We start from the raw sequence: 21,865 nt of genomic DNA, 5'->3' as shown, positions 1-21,865 counted from the left end.
AAAAGACTTGCATGACTGAGACTGAAGTCCCAGGTGCAATCCCCAGCACCACTATAAGTCAGAGATGAGTAGTGCTCTCTCTGGTCAATCTCTATCTATCTATCTATCTATCTATCTATCTATCTATCTATCTACACAAAAATAATTAAATATTTAAAAAGAATCACGAAATTTGAAAATGCAGATTTTAATTTCTGTAAGTTATTATTTACAAAAAATAATAAAATCTCTTACAAATATTATGCTGTGGGGGTTGGGTTACCTGGTTAAGCACACATTACAAATATTATGCTTTACAAAAATAAAATTTATTTTGAACTGTTATGACTAATATTATTTTTTATCATAGCACTGCTGAGCTTTAGTTTATAGTGGTGTGGAGACTGAACCTGGGACTTCAAAAGTTCAGGCATGAATGTCTTTTGCATAACCATTGTGTTGACTTCCCTGCCCTGTAAAGTCACTTTTTTCACAGCACCAAGGCTTCATTGTAAGTATGATTTGACTGCTCCTGGTCGACTTTTTCATTGTTTTCTACTTGAGAGACAGAAACAGAGGAAAAGACACCACAACATCAGAGCATCTCCCAATGCCATGATTCTAGGTGGCACCGAAGTTTGACCCTGGATTGCACACCTGGCAAGGCAGGAGCCCTAAATCTGGATACTTTAACAGAATTTTTTATTAGTTATTTTCCCTTTTGTTGCCTTTGTTTTTCTATCATTGTAGTTATTATTGTTGTTGTTGATGATGTCATCATTGTTGGATAGGACAGAGAGAAATGGAGAGAGGAGGGAAAGACAGAGAGGGGAAGAGAAAGACAGACACCTGCAGACCCTGCAGGTGGGGAGACGGGGGCTGGAACCGGGATCCTTATGCCGGTCCTTGAGCTTCGTGCCACATGTACTTAACCCACTGCACTGCCACCTGACCCCCTAACATATTTTTTAATTAACTTTATTTTTTATTAGATAGAGACAGTCAGAAATTGGAAGGAGGGGGAATAGAGAGGGAGAGCGACAGAGAGAAACACCGGCAACTCTGCTTCACTATTCTTAAAGGTTTCCTTCTGTAGGTGGGAACTGGTGGCTTGAATATGTGTCCTTGCACATCGCAACATGCGCGTTCAATCAGGTGTGCCACCACCCAGCCCCCAAATTTGGACTTTTTAAAAATTTATTTATTTTTCCCTTTTGTTGCCCTTGTTGTCCTTTATTGTTGTTATAGTTATTGATGTCATCATTGTTAGATAGGACAAAGAGAAATGGGAGAGAAGAGGGGAAGACAGAGGGGGAGAGAAAGACAGACACCTGCAGACATGCTTCACTGCTTGTGAAGCAACTCCCTTATAGGTGGGGAGCCGGGGCTCGAGCCAGGATCCTTACGCCAGTCTTTTCGCTTCATGCAACGTGCGCTCCCGCTGCGCTACCAACCGGCTCCCCTAAATTTGGACTTTAAATTTAACTAACCACCTTTCAAATATTCCTAGATATTTAATAAATTTTATATGACTATCATTGCTATCATATTAAACATGAACGTATTTCAAGACTCAGTTGTGCAAGGAGTCTTTTTTTTATAAGTACAATGTAAGACGCCTGGCAGTGCGCCCCAGGTTAAGCGCACATAGTACTATGTGCAAGGACCCAGGTTCGAGCCCCCTCTACCTCCTTCTCTCTAACTCCCCCTCCTCTCTCAATTTTTCTCTATCCTATCAGAAAAATAAAGGAAAAGAGTGGCTGCTAGAAGCCATGGATTCGTAGTGCCTGCACTGGGTCCCAGTGATAACCCTGGAGGCAAATAAGTAAATAAGGTAAATGTAACTAAAGAAGAAAATATAAAATATTTTAAACACAGCAAAAATAACATTCCTTTTTTGTTAAGCAGTGTTGTGGTGGTAGCTGTTGCTTCACAAAGGTGTCATTTTATTACAAAGGAGAGGCACACTTTTATTATTGTTATTAAAGAGATGACACAATCAGTTTTATTTTTTCTAATTTACTTATTATTGGATAGAGACAGAGAGATATTAAGAGGGGAGGGGTGACAGAGAGGGAGAGAGACAGAGAGACACCTGCAGCCCTGTTTCACCACTTGTGAAGCTTTCCCCCTGCAGGAGGGGACCAAGGGCTTGAACTTAAGCCCTTGCACACTGTAACATGTGCACTCAACCAGGTGTGCCACCACCTGGCCCCAAGAGACACACTTTATTAAACAATCCCATTTAATAGAAAACAAACATGGTGAATCTAAACAGAAACTGTTACAGGATTTTTCTTACAGGTGTCCAGTCTACTTAAACGTGTTGATATAATCTGTTGTAAAATTCACTATTTATGCATGGTTAGACAATATATCTCATAGTTAGACAATTATGTGTAACATTACAATGTAAAATGATAGCAGAATATCACTAAGTAGAATATTTAGTTTTAAAAACCTGCATAAAACATTTAGTTTTGAAAATATGCATAGAATCTTATCATTTGTAACTAAGAAAAAGAATATGCATCTTGAAGGAATACATGAATATTAAGTTACCCCTCAATTCTCTGAGGGGGAAGAAGAGAAAGATAAAATGCAAAGAAATGGACATGAGGTCAAAGTCAGTGCTTAGTGGAGAGCAAGTAGACAGCTCAGTAGAATCACTGGGAGTGACACTAATAATCTGTGGAGGAGAACAGAGATAATAGATCAATAGGGGCCAGATAGCGAAGATCCTTTATGAGTAACAAGTCTATCTTGGAAGTTGTGATGAGTCATTGTAGGCTTTTAATCAGGGAAAAATATATCATCAGAGTTGTATTTGGAAAGATTTCATTTATTACAATATCTAGGGGATGGTACAAGTCTAACTCCCAACTTCCTGGCTAAGAAGTTCACATTTTTCAACTCAGCATAAAAGTAATAAACACTCTTATCTATCACAATTGGATAAATTGTGATAATCATAAGAATTCTCAGAAAAAAATAAAAGGATATGTAATTAGAGTGATGTTTGAAAAATAATCATTAGCTACTGAAATCTGAACAGAGATCACAACAAAATGCAAGATTAGGCCCTGGGAATCTCACAATTCCTCCTTAATCAGTAAACAAGTTAACAGTATAGAAAAGAACTGATAAAATGAATATAATGTTGGTGGTACTTGTGAGGTGAAAAGAAGCAAGATAATTGGGAACAACTGCACAATTAAAGACAAATTATTTTTTAATTTGAAATGTGATCAGTATTTACTAAGCATGAAAGATTTAGCAATGGAGGAAGGCACTGTTTGTGTTTTCATCTGGAAGGTCATTGTGAACAATAAAAAAAAGAAGAAACATGTTACCATAGAAACCATTTGTAAAATATTAAGAAAACTTTGCTGTATCCAGAGAAACAAATCCTCATATGAACTATTTGATGTTGAGTTGCTCAAAACTGTATGTCTATAGTTTTCTCTTATTCCCAAACTTTCAGATTCGTGTTTTCAATAGAAAGAAACAGTAAATTACAACTTGCCTATCTTTGGCACTATAGAGCAGTTTTAGACGTTCTTAGATATTAATTTATCAATTATTGAAATGAATGCATGATTGATGGAATAACTATGATCAATTTTATTTAAATTACATAACAACAAAGATGAGAAATATAGTAATATATCAACTCATGACATAAATATAGACTTATATGTTAGTATGTTCATTAGCTCCAACTAGGACTAAAAGAAAAAAGAAAATAATATTCAGAGATGAAAAAATTTTTTCTAAGTCTTGATACTTGAAATTTAAAGTCTAGGGAGAATTGGACACTTTTCCCTTAATAACCATGCACTAATGGAATTCTGATACTTATGGGGACCTCTGTGGTCTTCATTCATTTCTAAAGGCTAATCCAAGACCCCAGGTCTAATTCAACACAGAGAATGCTAAATATCTCCCAGCATGGTGAAGTTTTTCCAAATGCAAATGTAGTTTTCCTAAATTCAGTTACTATACTTTGGGCAAGAGTTCCACCTCAGTTTTTTTTTTTTTAATTATTGATTTAATAATGATCGACAAGATCACACCCCAGTCTTATTGAACAGAAAAATCTGAGTCCCCACCATGTTTCAGAAAATCAAAATATTTATAGTGTCATCTTTTCTGCTTTAATTTCATGAAACTGTACCTTAGAGAAACTGACCAAGCCAACCAAAATAGATGACACTGACTCCATAAATATTTTCTCCAAAAACATGATCAAGGATACTATTAGTTTTGTTATGTTGAAAGAGTCTAGAAAAGTCCTGTCAAGAAGTGCAAGAGGAGATTTAATGAGAGAGGAGATACACAAGCAGAGGCAGAGAGGGCTCTTTGAGTCGTGGTGAAGTAGGGCTGCAGGTGCCTCTCTTTATCTCTCCTCTCTCTTCCCCTTCCTTCTCAATTTCTCTGTCTCCATCCAAAATAAACAAATGAATAAAAGATTTTGTAAAAGTATTTTAATGACTTGAACCGCAATAGACTAGTTGCCATAATGTTAGAGAGTCTGTAACCTCGCAAACTTTTCTTTCTGTCTTTCTTTCCTTTTCCTTTTTTTTCTTTCAATTTTATTTGATAAGACAGAGAAATTGAGAGGGGAGGGGAGAGAGGGACAAAGAAAGACACCTGCAGGCCTGCTGCTTCACTGCTGGTGAAGTGTTCCCCCTGCAGATCCTCTCAGAAGGTGTTGGCTTGTTTGTTTATTTATTGCAAAGTCAGGACCTCATACCCATGAGGTCTCTGATCTCAGATGCTTTTTCACTCAGAGACAGACAGAGGGAGAGGCAACAGAGTACAAAACCTTGCTTCAGTGCCATAGCACCTTCCTTGTGGTGCCAAGGCTCGAACCCGGGGCTACATATATGGCAAAGGCTTGTATCCTACCTAGTGAGCCAGTATTTTTTGCCATCTCTGGAAGATCCTGAAGATATCAGACATTTTCTCCCCAGTGGACAAAGGATGTCATGGCTCTGCACAGAGAACAATTTGGAGGGTATATGGGAACGTAAATGTGAAGGATTGCAAGATAGCTCAGCTGGCAGCAAGCCTGCACTGCCATGTGCCACACCTAGGTTAATGCTCTTGGTAGACCTCATCAGAGTTCAATAGCACTGAGTTACACTTCAGAGCAATGGTATCTATCACCTATCTATCATCTATCTATCTATCTATCTATCTATCTATCTATCTATCTATCTACCTACCTACTTACCTACCTATCATCAATCTAAGCCCAGATTTGCAAAACCTAGTGATGACAAGCATAAAAAAAAATGTGTAAGTGTCTTAGTAGTATTTTACAACTTGACAACACCCAGGTTTCCTTTAGTGTTCTGGGGTCCAGACTCAAACCTAGGTCTCTGTGCATGGCAAAGCATCATACGATCCAAGTGAGCTATTTTGTAACACCAGAAATAGTTTCATTAAAAGGTAAGATTAGCGGGAGTTGGGCAGTAGCGCAGCGGGTTAAGCGCAGGTGGCACGAAGCACAAGAACCAGCCTAAGGGTCTCCACCTGCAGGGGAATCGCTTCACAGGCAGTGAAGCAGGTCTGCAGGTGTCTCTCTTTCTCTCCCCCTCTCCGTATCCCCTATCTCTCTCCATTTCTCTTTGTCCTATCTAACAATGACATCAATAACAACAGCAATAATAATTACAACAACAATAAAACACAAAAAGGGCAACCAAAGGGAAAATAAATAAATATATATATATTAAAAAGTTATACGAGCATGTAATGAACCCCTAGGAAGGAAAAATATAATCAAAGCACTAAGGTCACAAAAGAACACACAGATCTGGGTTGAGGCTACACAGTCACCCATTCATGTAGGGTGTGTGTCCTCTAAAGTGATCCTATTCTCAAAAATCAATTGTGATTAAATACAGAACTACACAAATATAAATATAAAAACTTCAGATGGGTTTTTGTTTCTTCATTTTTTTTTTTTTTTTTTTTTTTTTTTTACCCAAGCACTGCTTAGCTCTGGCTCGTGGTGGTGCAGGGGGATTGAAACTGGGATCTCTAGGGCTTTAGGCATGAAAGTCATTATGTGCATAACCATTATATGCTACCTCCTGAGTCCCAGATCAGTTTGTTTTTTTAATCCTGTCACTGGGAGAAATAGTGATTTCAGGACAGTCATTGTCCATGAGTCCAGTTTGTCTTTGTCTACTCATGACAGGTGTCAGAGGGCCACTGCCACCACCAGCTGAAGCATCTGGTCCCAACACCCTTTCAACTTCTTTCCTGTTTGCGTTTTTAGAGTCCTTGGCTATGGGAGGACAAATAGTATTGACAAATTTCATTCAAATTTGATTAATTTGGGAGTCACGACTTACCCATTTATGCATCACACATTTATGTTGTTTCAATGAGATTTAAATTTGAGATATTATCATTGTTCATTTACTGTAGAAAGAAAGGAGAGTTCACTAAAGGAGAATTTCACCAAGATGGAATAAATGACTCTTTTGACATTGTTTTAGTTTAATTAAAAAAAAAAAAGTCATTGACTGAGAAGAATAGAGTTTAAAATTCAATATCTCAAGTCACTATGTAAAATTGGAGTTTTTTTTATAAGATGATAAACTCTGTCTTCTCCAATGTTTGTTTTACATTAAACTTAAAAAAATTATATTTTCACTATGTTTATGTTACTTTTTTATTCAACTTTTTTCTTACTCTGACTTTTTCTTCTAAGTGTAATGGATTTACAGGACATAGAACACATATGTAGCCCAGAAAAAGCTTAAACTTGCTGGTAAGAAGTGTTTAGGGGAGTGGGATCACAAAACAGTTCACTTGGGTAATCAGCTGCTTTGCTAGATGGGCAGTTCAGGGTCAAGTCTGGCCCAAAGTGTATTAAAGGAAGCTTCAGTGCTATGGTTTGTTTTTGTTTGTTTTGATTTGTTTTTCCCATCTCTCTCTCTTTAAGATTTTTTATTTATTTACTTACTTATTTGAAAGGTAGAAGGAGAGAGAGAAAGAATCAGACATCACTCTGGTACCTCTGGTACGTGTGCTACTAGGGAACAAACTCAGGACCTCACGCTTGAGAGTCTAATGCTTTATCCACTGTGCCACCTCTCAGACCACCCTTTCTATCTCTGTCTAAAATTGGTTAGGGGAAGTTCAAGATTATTTTTTACTTAACATATAGTAAATTTCATAGCTAAGTCCCAAGAGTAAATGATTAGCCCTTTTCTTATTTAGTTTCCTTTGGAGTTATTCACAAGGCTTTAAAATCAAGCTTGGTCTTAGGAGTCGGGTGGTGGTGGTTGACCGAGTTAAATGCACATATACAAAACACAAGAACCTGCACAAGGATCCTGGTTTGATCCCCCGGCTCCCCACTGCAAGGAGGGGGGGGGGTCACTTCACAAGTGGTGAAGCAGGTCTGCAGATGTCTATCTTTCTCTTCCCCTCTCTGTTCTCTCTCCTCTCTCAATTTTTCTCTGTCCTATCCAATAAAAATTTTTAAAGGGGAAAGAAATGGCCACCAGGAATAGATTCATAGTGCAGCCATGGAGCCCCAGCAATAGCTCTGGAGGCAAAAATAAATAAATAAAATCAAGCTTGACCTTGCAGTCAATAATCCGTTTCTAATTAAATTCAACTCTATCTGACACTTGTGTATGTCCATTTGAAACTCTAGTATTAACTACTTCTCTGCAAGATTACACTGAAGCTGCAGTGTCATAAAATAACAATGCTGATATGTTAATTTTGAAATACTGAAAGTACTAAATTGCCTTCAAATAAAATGATGTATCTTTTAGCCGTCAACCTGCATTTTTAAGCAAATGTTGTGAAGCAGCAAGATGAAATTTACAAGAAGCCTTGAACTATAGGCACTGTCTAGAAGAAATGTAGCATCTGAATAGTTCAGATGTTTCTTTTCCTTTTTTTTAGGTGTAATTAAAGCAGCTCCATCAGCCACCTGTTAAATGAATTCCCTTAGTTAGCCTTTAAGCACAAAATGTACATTCTAATTATGTGTACTTGAAATTTTAATGCCCTTCCATTATGCCATTGTCCTCAACTTGCTTTTAAGGCTATTTCTTAATTGATGAAAGTTATAGAAACATTCACATTCTTAAGAGCGAATGCAATTCTGCAATGCAGTCTGTCTGCTCATCCATAATTCAACATCCCAGCATAAAACTTTATGCTCAAACAAGCACAAATATTGGCAAAGGTGAAATACTGAACTGGCACAGTAGCAGATAATTGATGTACCAATCTGTGCGTGCAGTTTTCATTGCCTAGCGCTAGAAATAAAAATTAAAAGCAGGGGCGGGGGGAGTCAACAATTATGGTGGTGAACAAAATAAATGATAGAGTGAAGCCAAATCACCACGATTCAATGATAGTCACTTTTATTAGTCGTGTATGGATCTGATAAGGCAATAAAGGGCCATTAATGACTATTCAGGCAAATAAAGGGGACGAGCTGTCTACAAAATAGAGACGCCCCCAATTATTCATCTGCACTATTCCAGCCTTTAGGTTCAGGATTAGTCAACAATTTGTTTGGCTTTATATGTTAACTCTCCTTTCAGTCACCCAGTTCCAGATGCTAGCATGATGCCAAACAGACTTACCTGGACAGGCAACCCCTCTAATGATTCCTGGAGCTCCGATTTCCCAGAGCTCTGCCCCCACTAGGGAAAGAGATAGGCAGGCTGGGAGTATGGATCGACCTGTCAACGCCCATGTTCAGCCGGGAAGCAATTACAGAAGCCAGACCTTCCACCTTCTGCAACCCACAATGACCTTAGGTCCATAGTCCCAGAGGGTTAAAGAATAGAAAAGCTATCAGGGGAGGGAATGGGATACGAGTTATGGCGGTGGGAATTGTGTGGAGTTGTACCCCTCTTATCCTATGGTTTTGTCAATGTTTTCTTTTTATAACTGAAATAAAAAGGGGGGATTTGAACTCTATAAATGGCAATTCTGATGCTACTTGGGTGATAGGAACTTATTTATTCCCAAACAAATACCTCCATTTATTATGACCAATCCTCCATTCATTAAGACCTGCTGCACTGGCCTGGAGTTTGTAGCACTTCCAGTAAGCAAGTAGTATTAATAGAAACCCTCAATACCAGGTCATTCTGTGTGAAGGCTGGCGTGCAGGGGACTGAACTGTGGGTGAGTTCAAAGGATCAATGGGATGCAAAATGACACCTAAGAACAGTTAGTAGACTTGCATCTTGCATCTGACTCAGCAGAGTGAACCCAACAAATCAACATATTAAACAGAAGTGTCCGCCAGATCACCTGTACCTCCAGCCACTTCATTTTGCTTCTCCACATGCAAGAAAGCTAGGCTAAAAGCTGGAAGTGCGACCTCACATTCTGTAACCAATAATTATCTATCTCATATTTATATAGCATCTAATATCTCAAGAACCTGAAGATAAATGACGAAGGTATAATACGAGTATTAGCAGATACCTGTTACAGAACTGGGGGACCATATACATGGATAGACAAATGTGCGGTAACTCATGAACCCCACAATAATAAAAGAAAATCAAATCCATTGCATCAAATCGATGGGGTTTACAGTCAATATTATTTATACCCCTTTCCCATATTAGGGAGCTACTCTCTTCCCTGATCCAGCTTTCTGGTCCTTTTCCCAGCCATGACACCACCTCCCCAGACCATAATTAGGATTCACCTGCATATCAGATTTCAGGCTCAGGAAAAAACAAACAAACAAACAAACAAAAAACACTAGTATAGCTACAGACCATTTGAAATATAACTAAAATATGCCTACTGGATATCTACAAAATGGAGGACCCCCCCAACACTTCATCTGCACTATCCCAGTCTTTAGGTCCATGATTGTTCAACAATTTGTTTGGCTTTGTATATTAACTCTCTTTTCAGCCACCAGGTTCCAGATGCTAGCAGAATACAACCAGACTTCCTTGGACAGACAGCCCCACCAATGTGACTTGGAGTTCCTCTTCCCCAGAGCCCTTCCCCACTAGGGAAAGAGAGAGACAGGCTGGGAGTATGGATCGACCTGTCAATGCACATGTTCAGCGGGGAAGCAATTACAGAAGCCAGACCTTCCACCTTCTGCATCCCACAAGGATCTTGTGTTCATACTCCCAGAGGGTTAAAGAATAGGAAAGCTAACAGTAGGGGGTGGGTATACGGAGGCCTGGTGGTGGGAATTGTGCAAGCTGTACCCCTCTTATCCTACGGTTTTGTCAATGTTTCCTTTTTATAAATAAAATTTTTTTAAAAAATCAAATCCAGTTTAAAAAAAAAAAAAAGCAATGCTAAGTATCAGGTGTTCAGAAATAGTATAGCCTTCTAAATTTTAAGATTTACTGCCCAAAATGTGTCAAGGAAAAATCAGACATAGTAACTCTGATCACTTCACAGTGTAATGAAATTACGAGTTTTACACCGAATAGACTATGTAAACACTGACATACCTTCCTCAACTTGTAGGACTCGCATCAGCACTCTTTCCTCTCCTTCCTCCCTTAACCATTACATTAATGAGTAATTTTTGTTGTTGCAAACAAAGAATCAAAAATGGTGGCAAGACCAGAAGCAGGTTCTTTTTTTTTTTGGTTCAATTCTACTGTTTACAACTCAACTTTATTGTTCATGTGTATCTCATCCTGAGAACCTTCATATCTAAGAACTTGAAGGGAACTCCACTTTATCAATCATCTTCCTCACACTTTTCAAGAGACCTTAAGTTTCTTGCACATGATGAGAAAGGTGCATTCATCAAAGGCCACAATGCTTCCAATATTTGCACCCAGGCAAACAACAACAAAGACAGACAGACAAAAGCAGAAGTATGGAACTCCAAGTTCAAGGTTTCATCTGCCCAAATGCAGACATACAACTTAAAGTAGAGATCTCTTTTATGGCAGGCCTCAAGAAGCCCCTAGTCTTGTGAAGGAAATCTATGCAAGACAAGTGGGCTTTGTCAACATGTAAAACAAGCATTAGCTATTGAAATGAGCAGTCACATATCTGCAGGATCTTTGGTAAAGCACTTCTGACCCAGTCCTATTGACTGGATTTCCTATAGCTGTGATTGTGTTCTGGACCATAAATATCCAGGTTTAAGAGCTGGGGTTGTATTGGGGTTGTATGCTCTCCTAGAAATTGCTGTCATACACATCAAAAAAAAAAAAAACTTTGGGGGCTGGGTGGTGGTGCACCTGGTTCAGCATACATGTTACAATGTCCAAGGACGGCATTAGGGCTGCAAAAGATATCATTATGATAACTATGGTGCAGAGTGGTAGAGACTCTAATTCTAGAGTTTCTAGAAATATAGCTAAGCTATTATAATTTTTAGCTCTCGTGACAAAGACTAGGGGAAACCCCTGTTAATGCAGACATGTTTATCTCTTAAAAATACCTATTTGAAATTTGGGAGAAGTAGCATTAGAGTTGTGACCAAAAAAGCAGTGTTTTCATATACTCCTTCCTGGTCCTTTTTATAGTTCAAGGAATATACATGTTGAAATAAAAATTACAGTTAGGAATTCATCTGTGAGTTGTTATAGCATTTCACTGCTCACTCTCTTTTGAAAAAAAAATACTATGCTGATAGGGAAAAAATACTGGAGGGGAAATAAGTGTGGTTAAGATGTAGCCACTAAACATTAATTTTGTAATGTCATTTTTCCCCTCTGGGCATCTCTGCTTTGGTTCCTTTAAGGACTTTCAAGATATCTAGGGATCTTTTAGTCGTGATAACTGAACCACTGGCTTACTCACTAAACCACAGCATCTAGTAAACTAGCATTGTCATGATAACCTTACTTATGTTTTTAAATGTCTTTCTTTTAAAATTTTTTTTTTAAGTAGCTTTATTTGAGGCAGCCAGAAAGTGAGAGGAAGGGCTGTTTAGAGAGGGAGACACAGAGAGACACCTATAACACTGCTTCACTACTCATGAAGCTTTCTTCCTGCAGGTGGAGACTGGGGACTTGAACTTGGGTCCTTGCACATTATAATATGTGCACTCAACCACTTGTGCTACCACCCAGTCCCCATGATAACCTTATTAAGGAACTATCATGGCACTGTATGACCAGAAGAACAGTATGGCATTATCTGCATTGTATTATCAGAAGGACAGAGCTATAACTCTGAATTACCAAATGGACATTGGATAGCCATTCAAGTCACACAAGTAAGACAGCTTCTTAATATAATGTGCACTTGTAGACATCATTTTGCTATTCCCTGTAAAGATTTTCAGTACATTGGCACTTGACCTCTAAAGGGAACTTAATGTAATTTTAAAACCCGGATGTTTCTGCATCTTACCTTGCAGCCTTTGCATGACGTTGGCGATGTCCCGCGGGGTCCGAGGAGACCGTGAGGGCGTCCTGGAGGCTGCCATGCTCTTTCCTGTGGCACGAAACCAACAGAGTCTCTTTTTCCCAGGTGGTGCAGCACTATACCACTCCAGAAACCATCCTGGGACTCCTCTAGGTCTATGGAATTGTAAACAAATCCAAGGCACTTAAATCAGTCAGCAAGGAGATAAAACTCCAAATACTGAATCAGCTTTTCTTTTATTTCCTTTTGCTTTATGCCTGTCTTCTTAAGTGGACTCAGGAAACTGGAAAACAAATAGGAAAAAGAACAATAATAAAAATCTGCCCAGTTTATTCTAGAGCTAAGAGAAATATACTTAATTTGAATTGACTCCCTGCCACGTGAAATAACTTATGAAAAATACCTATAAATTCTAACATACTAGGTGAAAGGTGGGAAATTCTTTTACTCTTTGGTAAAATAGGTACATAGGTAGAACATTAAACAAAAACACAGGTTGCCTGTAGGAGAAATGTTTATTTCTAGTTCTCATTGCTTTTTAAACTACAAACATTTGCAATTAACCTATGAAAGTGAAGGCATCTGTGCTGAAAACAGAACTGCCTCTCAACATGTTCTCAGTAGGTTCTTGCAACTAGGCTCGATTAGCCTGCTTCACAGACACAGACTTCGCTCTGTTTTGTTTTTGCACTTTTCAGGAATGCATTTTAAAATGTATCTTAGCAACTCGAGGAAATAAGTAGTGTGCATGTGTAACTGCATACATGTATTTCATTCTAAAGTTTGCATTTTAAAATATCCTAGTTTGAAAAGTCGGAAAGAGTTTGGCGTGCTCAGCCTCATACAGAAAAGACTTGAAAGTGAGTTGTTAGACTGGGGCAAAGGAAAGCTAATCCTAGAGCACACTTTCCTTCTAAAACTTGCTACATTCTCTTTTTTGGTTACTTAGCTCATCAGACTGGGCTGGGAGAGGAGAAAAAGAGTCAGTGGAGTCGTTGACAAAATCTTGACATTGAGATGCACTGTGAAAAAGGATTTCCTAACCTCAGTGTTCATTGAAGAGAAGGTCTAGCCAAAACTAGGAAAACTGAAGGCAGAAGGAAGAGAGGAGTGAAAAGATACACTCAGAGAAAGAAATATAACCATGGGGCCAAACTACGAGGGCCCATGTGAGGGAACTTTAGTACAAAATTCACACTCATCACTGGATTAGGAGAATAAAAATTAAAGAGAAGAATGGGGCTGGAGGAAGGCATGCAGAGGAAGATTGGAAAAGTGAAATCGCAAAGAAAACACAGCACTTAGATGTAGGTAACTCCACCTGTGGATCAAAAGAAGAAAGCTACAAGTCTATAAGTGTTATCAAAAGTTATAGTGTAATCTGGATATATGATCACATAAGGAGTATTAGTAATGAAAGATGAATAAAGGAAAAGAGTGTATTTGTAAACCATTATAGATTTTTATATGATGTCATTATTATTATTTTAGCTAGAAACAGAGAAGCAGAGAGTGTGAAACACTGAAACTTCTTTCAGTGCAATGTGAGCTGGGCTCAAACCAGGGTTATACATATGGCAATGCAACATACTACCCAAGTGAGCTATTTCTCCAATGGTAAGTTACATCACTAATGCAAGTACTTACTAGTATCTGGTTAAGTTGCACCTACGCCATGTTCACAACTCCTTTCAGAGAATATCATTTCAAAAGCATTGCACTGTTCTGAGCAAAAACAAACCGTAAGAGTACACTGGAGGGGCCAGGAGGTAGCTCACTAAATAGAGCAAACACTTCATCATGTGTAAGACAGAGGAGAGAAGTCCAGGTCGTCACATGGAAACAAGATTCAAGAGTAATGGCAGGGTGCTGTGGTGACTTTCCATCATATTCTCTCTCTCTCTCTCTCTCTCTCTCTTTCTTTCCCTCCCTTCCTCCCTCAAAAATACTGCTGGAAGCAATGGAATCATGCAGGCAAGGAGTCTGGGTAACTAAGTGTAAAAGCAAACACACACACACACACACACACACAACACACACACTCAGTCCCCAACACTACCATCAGTCACAGTGGAGCAATATTCTGGTGACAAAAAAAATGTATTGAAACAAGAAACAATGTTCTCTCATTTGTGAATTCAGGGGCCAGTGGTGCAGTGAACAGCATTAATTGAGAAGAAGCTAGAGACAGACTTTCCTTAGCAACTTGAAAGGATATTTACTCAGGTTAGATTTACTAGAAGTAGAACCCAATAAGTGTCAGCTTTGAGGCTACAGAGATATATATCAGTGGGAGGCTCTCCAAGAGATTGTCAGAGAAGAAAGAATTACTTCTAGCTGGCCTGCCATCCATGAAGGCCTATAGCCCTGCTGGGACCCTGTGCCCATTAGCAGCTTTCATCTCCTGGGAGAAAGCTTTCCACAGGCCCACATACAAAAGGCACCTTAATTTGAAGACAAACTGTGAGGCATATCTGAGGAAGCCTACAAATGGGTCCTCTCATGTGGGAGCAAGCTAGGCTTTCCAAAAGCAAGAATGTATTGCAGATGGATTCATCATTTGTGAAACAGAGGCAATTTAGTCATATGAACTTGCCAAAAAGGAGGAGGAAGAAGATGAAGAAGGAAAAGAAGAAGGTGACAAACTATTCCTAAGACTTTGTAAGAACTATGGTGGCTATGGGAGAGTGCAGAGAACTACTGGTGAATGAGAAGTGTTATTCTACCCTGTAGTGTTATAATCCACTATTAACCCATTAATAAAATACATTAAATTACAATCTACATACATTATGAAATCTATCTATTTTGTCTACCTACCTACTAAGTAAAGATGTAGAAAGAAATTGATTTGGGGGAGGGGCAGATGGTGGCACAACTGGTTAAGTATACAGATTACAGTCCCCAAGGACCCAGTTTCAAAGCCTGGTCCCCCCCCTGCAGAGGGAAAGCTTCACAAGTGATGAAGCAGTGCTGCAGGTGTCTCTCTGTCTCTCACCTTCTCTGTCTCCCACTCACCTCTGAATTTCTCCCTGTCTCTATCCAATGGTAAATAAATGAATGAATATGTTTTTTGAAAAGGAAATTGATTTTGCAGTAGTGAAAGAGCTCACTGCAGTACTGGCTGCACTGCTGTATGTACACCTCAGGGTCAAGTCCAGTCCCCACTGCACTGAAGGGAGAAAACTTTGGTTCTGTGGCCTCGTTCATTTTCTCTCTGCCTCCCTGAATTGTTTTTAAATTTTAATAAAAGAAACTGATTTCAATCCTACTACCCTACACTCTGTTTAGTGCAGACATCCACAGATTATTAGGATAAGAGCCTCATCAGTAACCAAAAAGTGCAAAATTAAAAGAGATTTCTGTAAACCATTACATTACAAATTACCATGTTTCCATGTGGGAACCTTTTACTTCATATTCATGCTAGATGAATCCTGCATCCAAACTCTGTCTCTTTCTACCATATTAAATTCAAAAGTTCTCTGCTTGAGGTCAACTTCGACATACATGACTAGTCTTACTTGTGCAGTATGCCCCAGACATTCTGAGTAACTTAACATTAGGAATGCTAAGATGAATAGAACATCAAGTCTATTTGTAAGCAACCTAAAACATAGTAACGAATAGAATGTAGGAAAAATAAGATATAAATACTATGGGCAACTAGAGACACTGGGAACACAAATATTCTGAAGAAGGTTCCAGAAGGAAGCTAACCATTGCACAATACCAAATGATGGCTAGATATCTGAACTAGACCAACACACAACCGAGCCATTACCCCAGCATTCTTCCAACGGTAGCAAGTTATAATACGTATGATTTGTCTTATTTTCATCAACATAATCAAACATTTTACAGGCATAAACAGTGGAACCTATTTCTTTGACATTCTACTAATTGGTAACACGTCTATGCATGAGAACATTCAGTCTGCAATACGTTTTTGCCTTATTTAATCAAGTTTTTACCTCTATGAAAAACTCAAAGAAAACCCTTTCCTCCCTCCTGCAAAAGAAAACATGGTGCAATATCCTTCCTTTTTGAGATACATGACAAAATGTTTTCACCTTTCACAGTTATGCATATTTCCCCTTTTGTGAAATGACAGTACCCTTACTTTGCTCTGATCATTTTAATTTTAAATGTTCAGGGAGGTAAAATGACGCATTTATTTTCAATTTAATCAACTAACTACAATTGTGATGTGAGATACGGAGTGAGGAAGACTAGATCTCTGTCCCATCTTATGTGTTGCCAGAGATCAAACCCAGAGCCTCAACCATATAAAATATACTCTCTATCACTGAACCACCTCTCCAGCCCACTGATAATTCACCTAAAGAAGACATGATCTGATAAGAAATTTCTAATTACCAGGACAAATAATAATAATAAAAAGACTAGGAATTAGGAGGTAGGAGTTTTAGGGTTAGCATTGTTTAAGTAGTTGACTGATTCTGATCTGGCTCCATGCATGGAAGTTCTCAAGAGCAGCTGTCCTGGAGAGTTCAGTATCAGGAAATGCACCAACTACAGACTAAGTAGGACTCAGAACTTAATCTTTAATCTCTCACTCTGAAGATTGGTTTGAATTTAACTAAGAAAAGCAAACTTTTCAGAGTACTTGTTTCTTCAATTGTAAGGTGTAGCAATTTTATGTTAAACTATGTTCAGTCTTATCCTACATAAATTAATGTTGAAAAGATAAATTTTAATATTCCTAGATGAATATCTTATACATAGTATTACATATTTTTCTGTAAAGATTGGTCCTCATTTTTTCCATCCCCTGGTCTCACTATCTCCACTGACAATATGAAAGATGGGTCTGAGAATTGATGGTCTCAACGGTCCTTTCCAGTTCCAAAAGAAGAGGCTAAATAATAGCTAATATATTAATTGCTAAAATGATGACTTGTGGGGGGCCAGGCGGTAGCACAGCAGGTTAAGTGCACATGCACGAAGTGCAGTAACCTGTGTAAGGATCCCGGTTCGAGCCCCGGACTCCCCACCTGCAGGGGTGGAGTTACCTCACAAGCGATGAAGCAGGTCTGCAGGTGTCTATCTTTCTCTGCCCCTCTCTGTCTTCCCCTCCTCTCTCAATTTCTCACTGTCCTATCCAACAACAGCAATGACAATAACAACAACAACAAGGGCAACAAAATGGGGAAAATGGCCCCCAGGAGCAGCGGATTCGTAGTGCAGGCACTGAGCCCCAGTGATAACCCTGGAGGCAAAAACCAAACAAACAAAAAGATGACTGGTGCAATATCATGAGATCTTGAAATTCAGTTCTGTAACTGATTAACCATCTAGCTGTTAATCGGTGGACATAATCTATAGCATTGAAACATCAGAGAGTAGTCTAACACCACAAGTGAGCTCAGTATTCCCAGAGTAATTAAGAGTTTTAATTGGATAAAGGATGTTGGGAAGATATTGCATAGGAAGAGTGAGGGACGGGCAGACTGGAAAGAAAGAAAGAAAGCGAAGTAGACATTGGTGACTTAATGTCCCAACTAACACAGACTCTGTGTACTGTCCGTACCCCTTCAGGGAAGAAACCAACATTCCAACACTATTGGGCATATCCACTATATCTAGCAGAAAGTTAAGATTCCCGAATTCATCCTTTCATACTCCCAAACCTGCATTGTCAGATTATTTGTAAAGGGCAACCGTATAAAATAAATAGCAGTGAAAAATAAAAGGCACTAAAGCTCCTCTCAGAATTTATGTAGCAGAGGGAGAGGTGATGTAAAAAGCATGACAGCAAAGCAGGTGAGTCACTGTCACAGAGAAACCCAGGTTACTGTGACAGCAGCCAGAGCACCCAGCCGATACCAATGCCTGAATTTATCCAACAGGATGCAAAGGAAACTCAAACTACCTGCTATTTGGGATCCTCCTGTCTGAATAATGCCGTGTCAACTTGAATTCTCGTATCACTATTTGCTACAGCAGTTTCTTGCTTGTGCTCCTAAAAATAATACATTATAAACAAACAAACAAACACTAGAAGAAGCACTACTAGACCAGGAGAATACATCTTAGAGCCACGGAACTGTATGTTTAGTTATTAGGAATCTATAGCAGGGACATTACAAACTGCAACCAGAGATGATGTGTAGCTCATTTATAACTGAAAATGATGAATCTAAACCTGACTAATTCATAGAAGGATGGAATATGGTTATTACTTAATCAAATGCCTAAGTATGTCAAAGAAAAGCTACTAATACAAAACAAAAATTTAAAAACTAGTGAACATAGCCCAACTCCCCTTCTTAGCCCTTGACTGGAGACAGTGAGTAATATACATGGCTAATTTTAAACTTAAGTATTGTTTTGTCCCTTGTCACCCTCTAGTGATGGTACTAAATAAATAGTAGGGGGGAAAGTGGGTCATGATGACATTAATATATTATTAATGAACATGTATGGTCCCTCAGTGAAGAGCTCTGGTGATAACTCATGGCTATGAATGAGAAATAAGAAATCATCCTTTCTGGGTAAATTATGAACAATTCATCAAAGAACAAAATGTAGGTCTGGTTAACAAAAAAAAGTATTCAATATCATGATTACATTATTGTTTTTGTAAGCATAAAGTATGTACCATACCCCCCCCAAAAAAGATCTGTCATTCTCTCATACATAGCAAGAGTACACATGAGCAATTGTCAAGCAGTAGTTCTCCTTGGATCTGACCATGTTGAGAACACATACAAGAAGAGGATAAATGCAGGGGGAGTCTTGAAAGCCTGTCATACTCAAGGTGTAGCTTCAGTGTCTATAGCTCGAACCACCAAGAAAATGCTACCAACCTTGCCCCGTAATGGGCTTCTGACATCCTGTTTCAGTTACACCTCCTCTCCTTTCCAAGAAGCTGTGTGCACTGCATAATTATCAGAGAGCTGCACCCAACACCCTTAACACAGATAAGTCTTGAATTCTTAAATGCCAAAATACCTTTCTTCCAACCCTTCTCCTTAGCAGAAAGGAACCAAATGATAAGAAATCTTGTTGCGGCATCAGAGAGGACAGAAATAAGCCAGCTTGAGAAAAAGCATAAGGAAGATACAAGAGAGGCTAAAATGTAGAAATTGAGCAAATATTCTTAAAGGTTAGCAGGGTTATCTGAGTCAGCCTGGAGATGTGCTTTTATCTGCAGCATGAAGTCTGTTAACTTAGCATTGATCCCACACATTTTGTTCTAAATTTGCCACAGAGTAATAAGCAGATTCAAACGCATGAGAAAAGAAACAAAACAGAAGTGAATTTTATTAGATTATACTGTCCTGAAGTTGTCAGGAAGGTTTTTTTTTACCCACCCATACTATTAACCCTTATTCTCACAAAGAGCAGAAAGCTTTCCCCAAAACTACCTCCCTGACTCATGACTGAGTCAGATACAGATCATATTAATAATCTTTGCTAAAATGAAAAGTATTATACCTTTCCTTGTGTAGATAGGGTTTTTGTATCCAAGTACTGTTTCTGAAAGAGATGAGTTGACTCTCAAACACTGACAAGGAAAAGAATTCTTTCTTAGCATTTACATTTACAGGGGGGGGGGGGTCATATACATACAGGTTTTCCATCCAAACTGAAAAGCTCAGAAATGAACATTCCAGGATGCGATGGCTGGATGCACAGCTGATGTTTCTCCCCGGGCCGAAATTGACTATTTATGGAAGAGGGCCTGAACTTGAAGCATCCCTGTTCAGCTCAGTTATCCCAGACTACAGCCTGTTCCAGATTTCCCCTGGGGGGGGGGGGGGTTTCCTTGCCTTTGCAGTGGAGAGCTGTTTGCTTCTGTGCTATTTCCCTGTCCTTTGCTATGCACCTGCCTCTGGGTGGACCTCCATTTCACAGAACTATCCGCCCGCAGCAGTGCCGAATCCTGTCTGAAACCTGTCTTTCTGGAGAGGAGATGAAAGTTATTTTGCCCTCTAGCGTAGAGGTCTGCCTGCGGGTGCCTTATTACAGTGACAGCTCCAATAGTCTGAAGCCTGACCTCGGGGCTGGGTCCTCCAGACCTGGGTTGTGCTCCCCACGTCCTTTCCCTCCCCTCCCCACACCCCCCAGCCCTTCCTAAAATAGCCAAGGGTGGAGGAAGGGAGGCTCCCAGATTGCGTTCTACGCCCTCCATCTCCCATCAGATAGTAAGCTGTCGTTGCAACCATCACAATAAGAGGGTGGCTGCTGTTTTACTTCTGCATCATGGAAGCCCCGGAGATGTGCCATGAGCGGAAATGACAACCCCGGGGGAGGGGGGTGAGTTATTCATAGGGGTATCTACGTGCAAGAAACAAGAACACCCCCACCCCATCTCCTGATCGCCCCATTTCAGGAATGTCACTCGCTTACACATACCACCACCAAGCACCTCCACTTCCACAGCACGCACAGCACGCACAGCCCCCAGCTCACAAGTGCAAACTTGCTTACGAGCTGCCTGCATATCTGTTCGCTTTGCACCCAGATTGCTATCTCCCTCGCTCTCTTTCCAGTTACCTGGTCTCTCACTCTCTCTTTCTCTCTCTCTCCGGTTCCTGCGGGGATCCAGCCAGCCTGAGTCTCCGGGAGGGCGGTCTGAGAGGCCAGGCTGCAAGGTGGGGGGAGTCCTGCCGCCCTGGTTACTGGCTACAACAAGCCGGGCCAAGCGGGCGGATCCAGCCTCGCTCACACACTCTCTCACTCCTGCGCTTCTCGGCAGAGGTAGAGACTCTTCCCTCCCTCTGCAATGGGGCCTCCCCCAAGCTGCACCCTGGGCTTCCAAGCGTCCCTACCCCACCCCCTCCACCTCTCAATCCTAGTGCTCCAGTCTCTGGGGAAGGTCGACCAGCTGGCTAGAGCTCTTTGCACGGTCCAGACATCCACTCTCATCCCCCTTTTCAGTTCCACCCCAGCTTCGTCACACCCCTCTCTGTTCTCTGGAAGACGGCCCAGCCTCCTGGGCAAAGCCCCTCACCTACCTCCAAAAGATGCACGGCCTCCCGAGGAGCCTCCTCCCCACCCTGACGCCCTGTCCTGCTTGGATCCACCCTCTCCAGGAGATCGTTTGCGCCTCCGGGGGGGGGGGGGGGGGGGGGGGGTCGATCCGAATCCAAAAGGCCCAGATAGCTAGGAAGGGGACACCATGCACTCCCTAGCTGCTAACTTTTGCCCGAGGTTTCCACTGCCTTCCCCCCTGACCTTTTGGAACCTATCTTGAAAGGCTGGGGAGGTTCCCTGATGGGCCCAGGAAGGAAGTGATGCATTTCAATGAGGACATTTTGCTGCTGGCTTCTTTGAAATGGACTTTCAAAAATACAGAGCATTGGGCTGACCTTAAGGCTTGTAGCAAATAGTTTTTGGGAGATGAACCAGACTTTGTAGGGTTTTTTTGTTTTTCCTATTTACTGGGGAGAGAGAGAGAAAAAAAAATGTCATGCTTGAGACTCCAAAGCCCTAGGTTCAAGCCCCAGTGCCACCATAAACCAGAGCTGGGTGCATTGCA

The 21,865-nt window shown here is 40.2% G+C and overlaps 1 protein-coding gene across 1 annotated transcript in view; it reads right to left on the bottom strand.

The window, feature by feature from the left end:
• The window catches only part of SYNE1 (spectrin repeat containing nuclear envelope protein 1), a 606,430-nt gene extending 584,875 nt beyond the window's left edge, over positions 1-21,555 (bottom strand). Inside the window, exons 1-2 of the mRNA XM_060205315.1 lie at positions 21,342-21,555; positions 12,340-12,637 (exon numbers count right to left, since the gene is read on the bottom strand). Of these exons, the coding sequence (XP_060061298.1) occupies positions 12,340-12,415 (76 nt within the window). The 5' untranslated portion in view covers positions 12,416-12,637; positions 21,342-21,555. The remainder of the gene's footprint in view (positions 1-12,339; positions 12,638-21,341) is intronic.
• Between the last annotated feature and the right edge of the window lie 310 nt (positions 21,556-21,865).

The sequence above is a fragment of the Erinaceus europaeus genome, chromosome 13 (assembly GCF_950295315.1).
Source record: "Erinaceus europaeus chromosome 13, mEriEur2.1, whole genome shotgun sequence".
Classification (NCBI taxonomy): domain Eukaryota; kingdom Metazoa; phylum Chordata; class Mammalia; order Eulipotyphla; family Erinaceidae; genus Erinaceus; species Erinaceus europaeus.
This window is presented reverse-complemented; position numbering and strand designations above follow the sequence as displayed.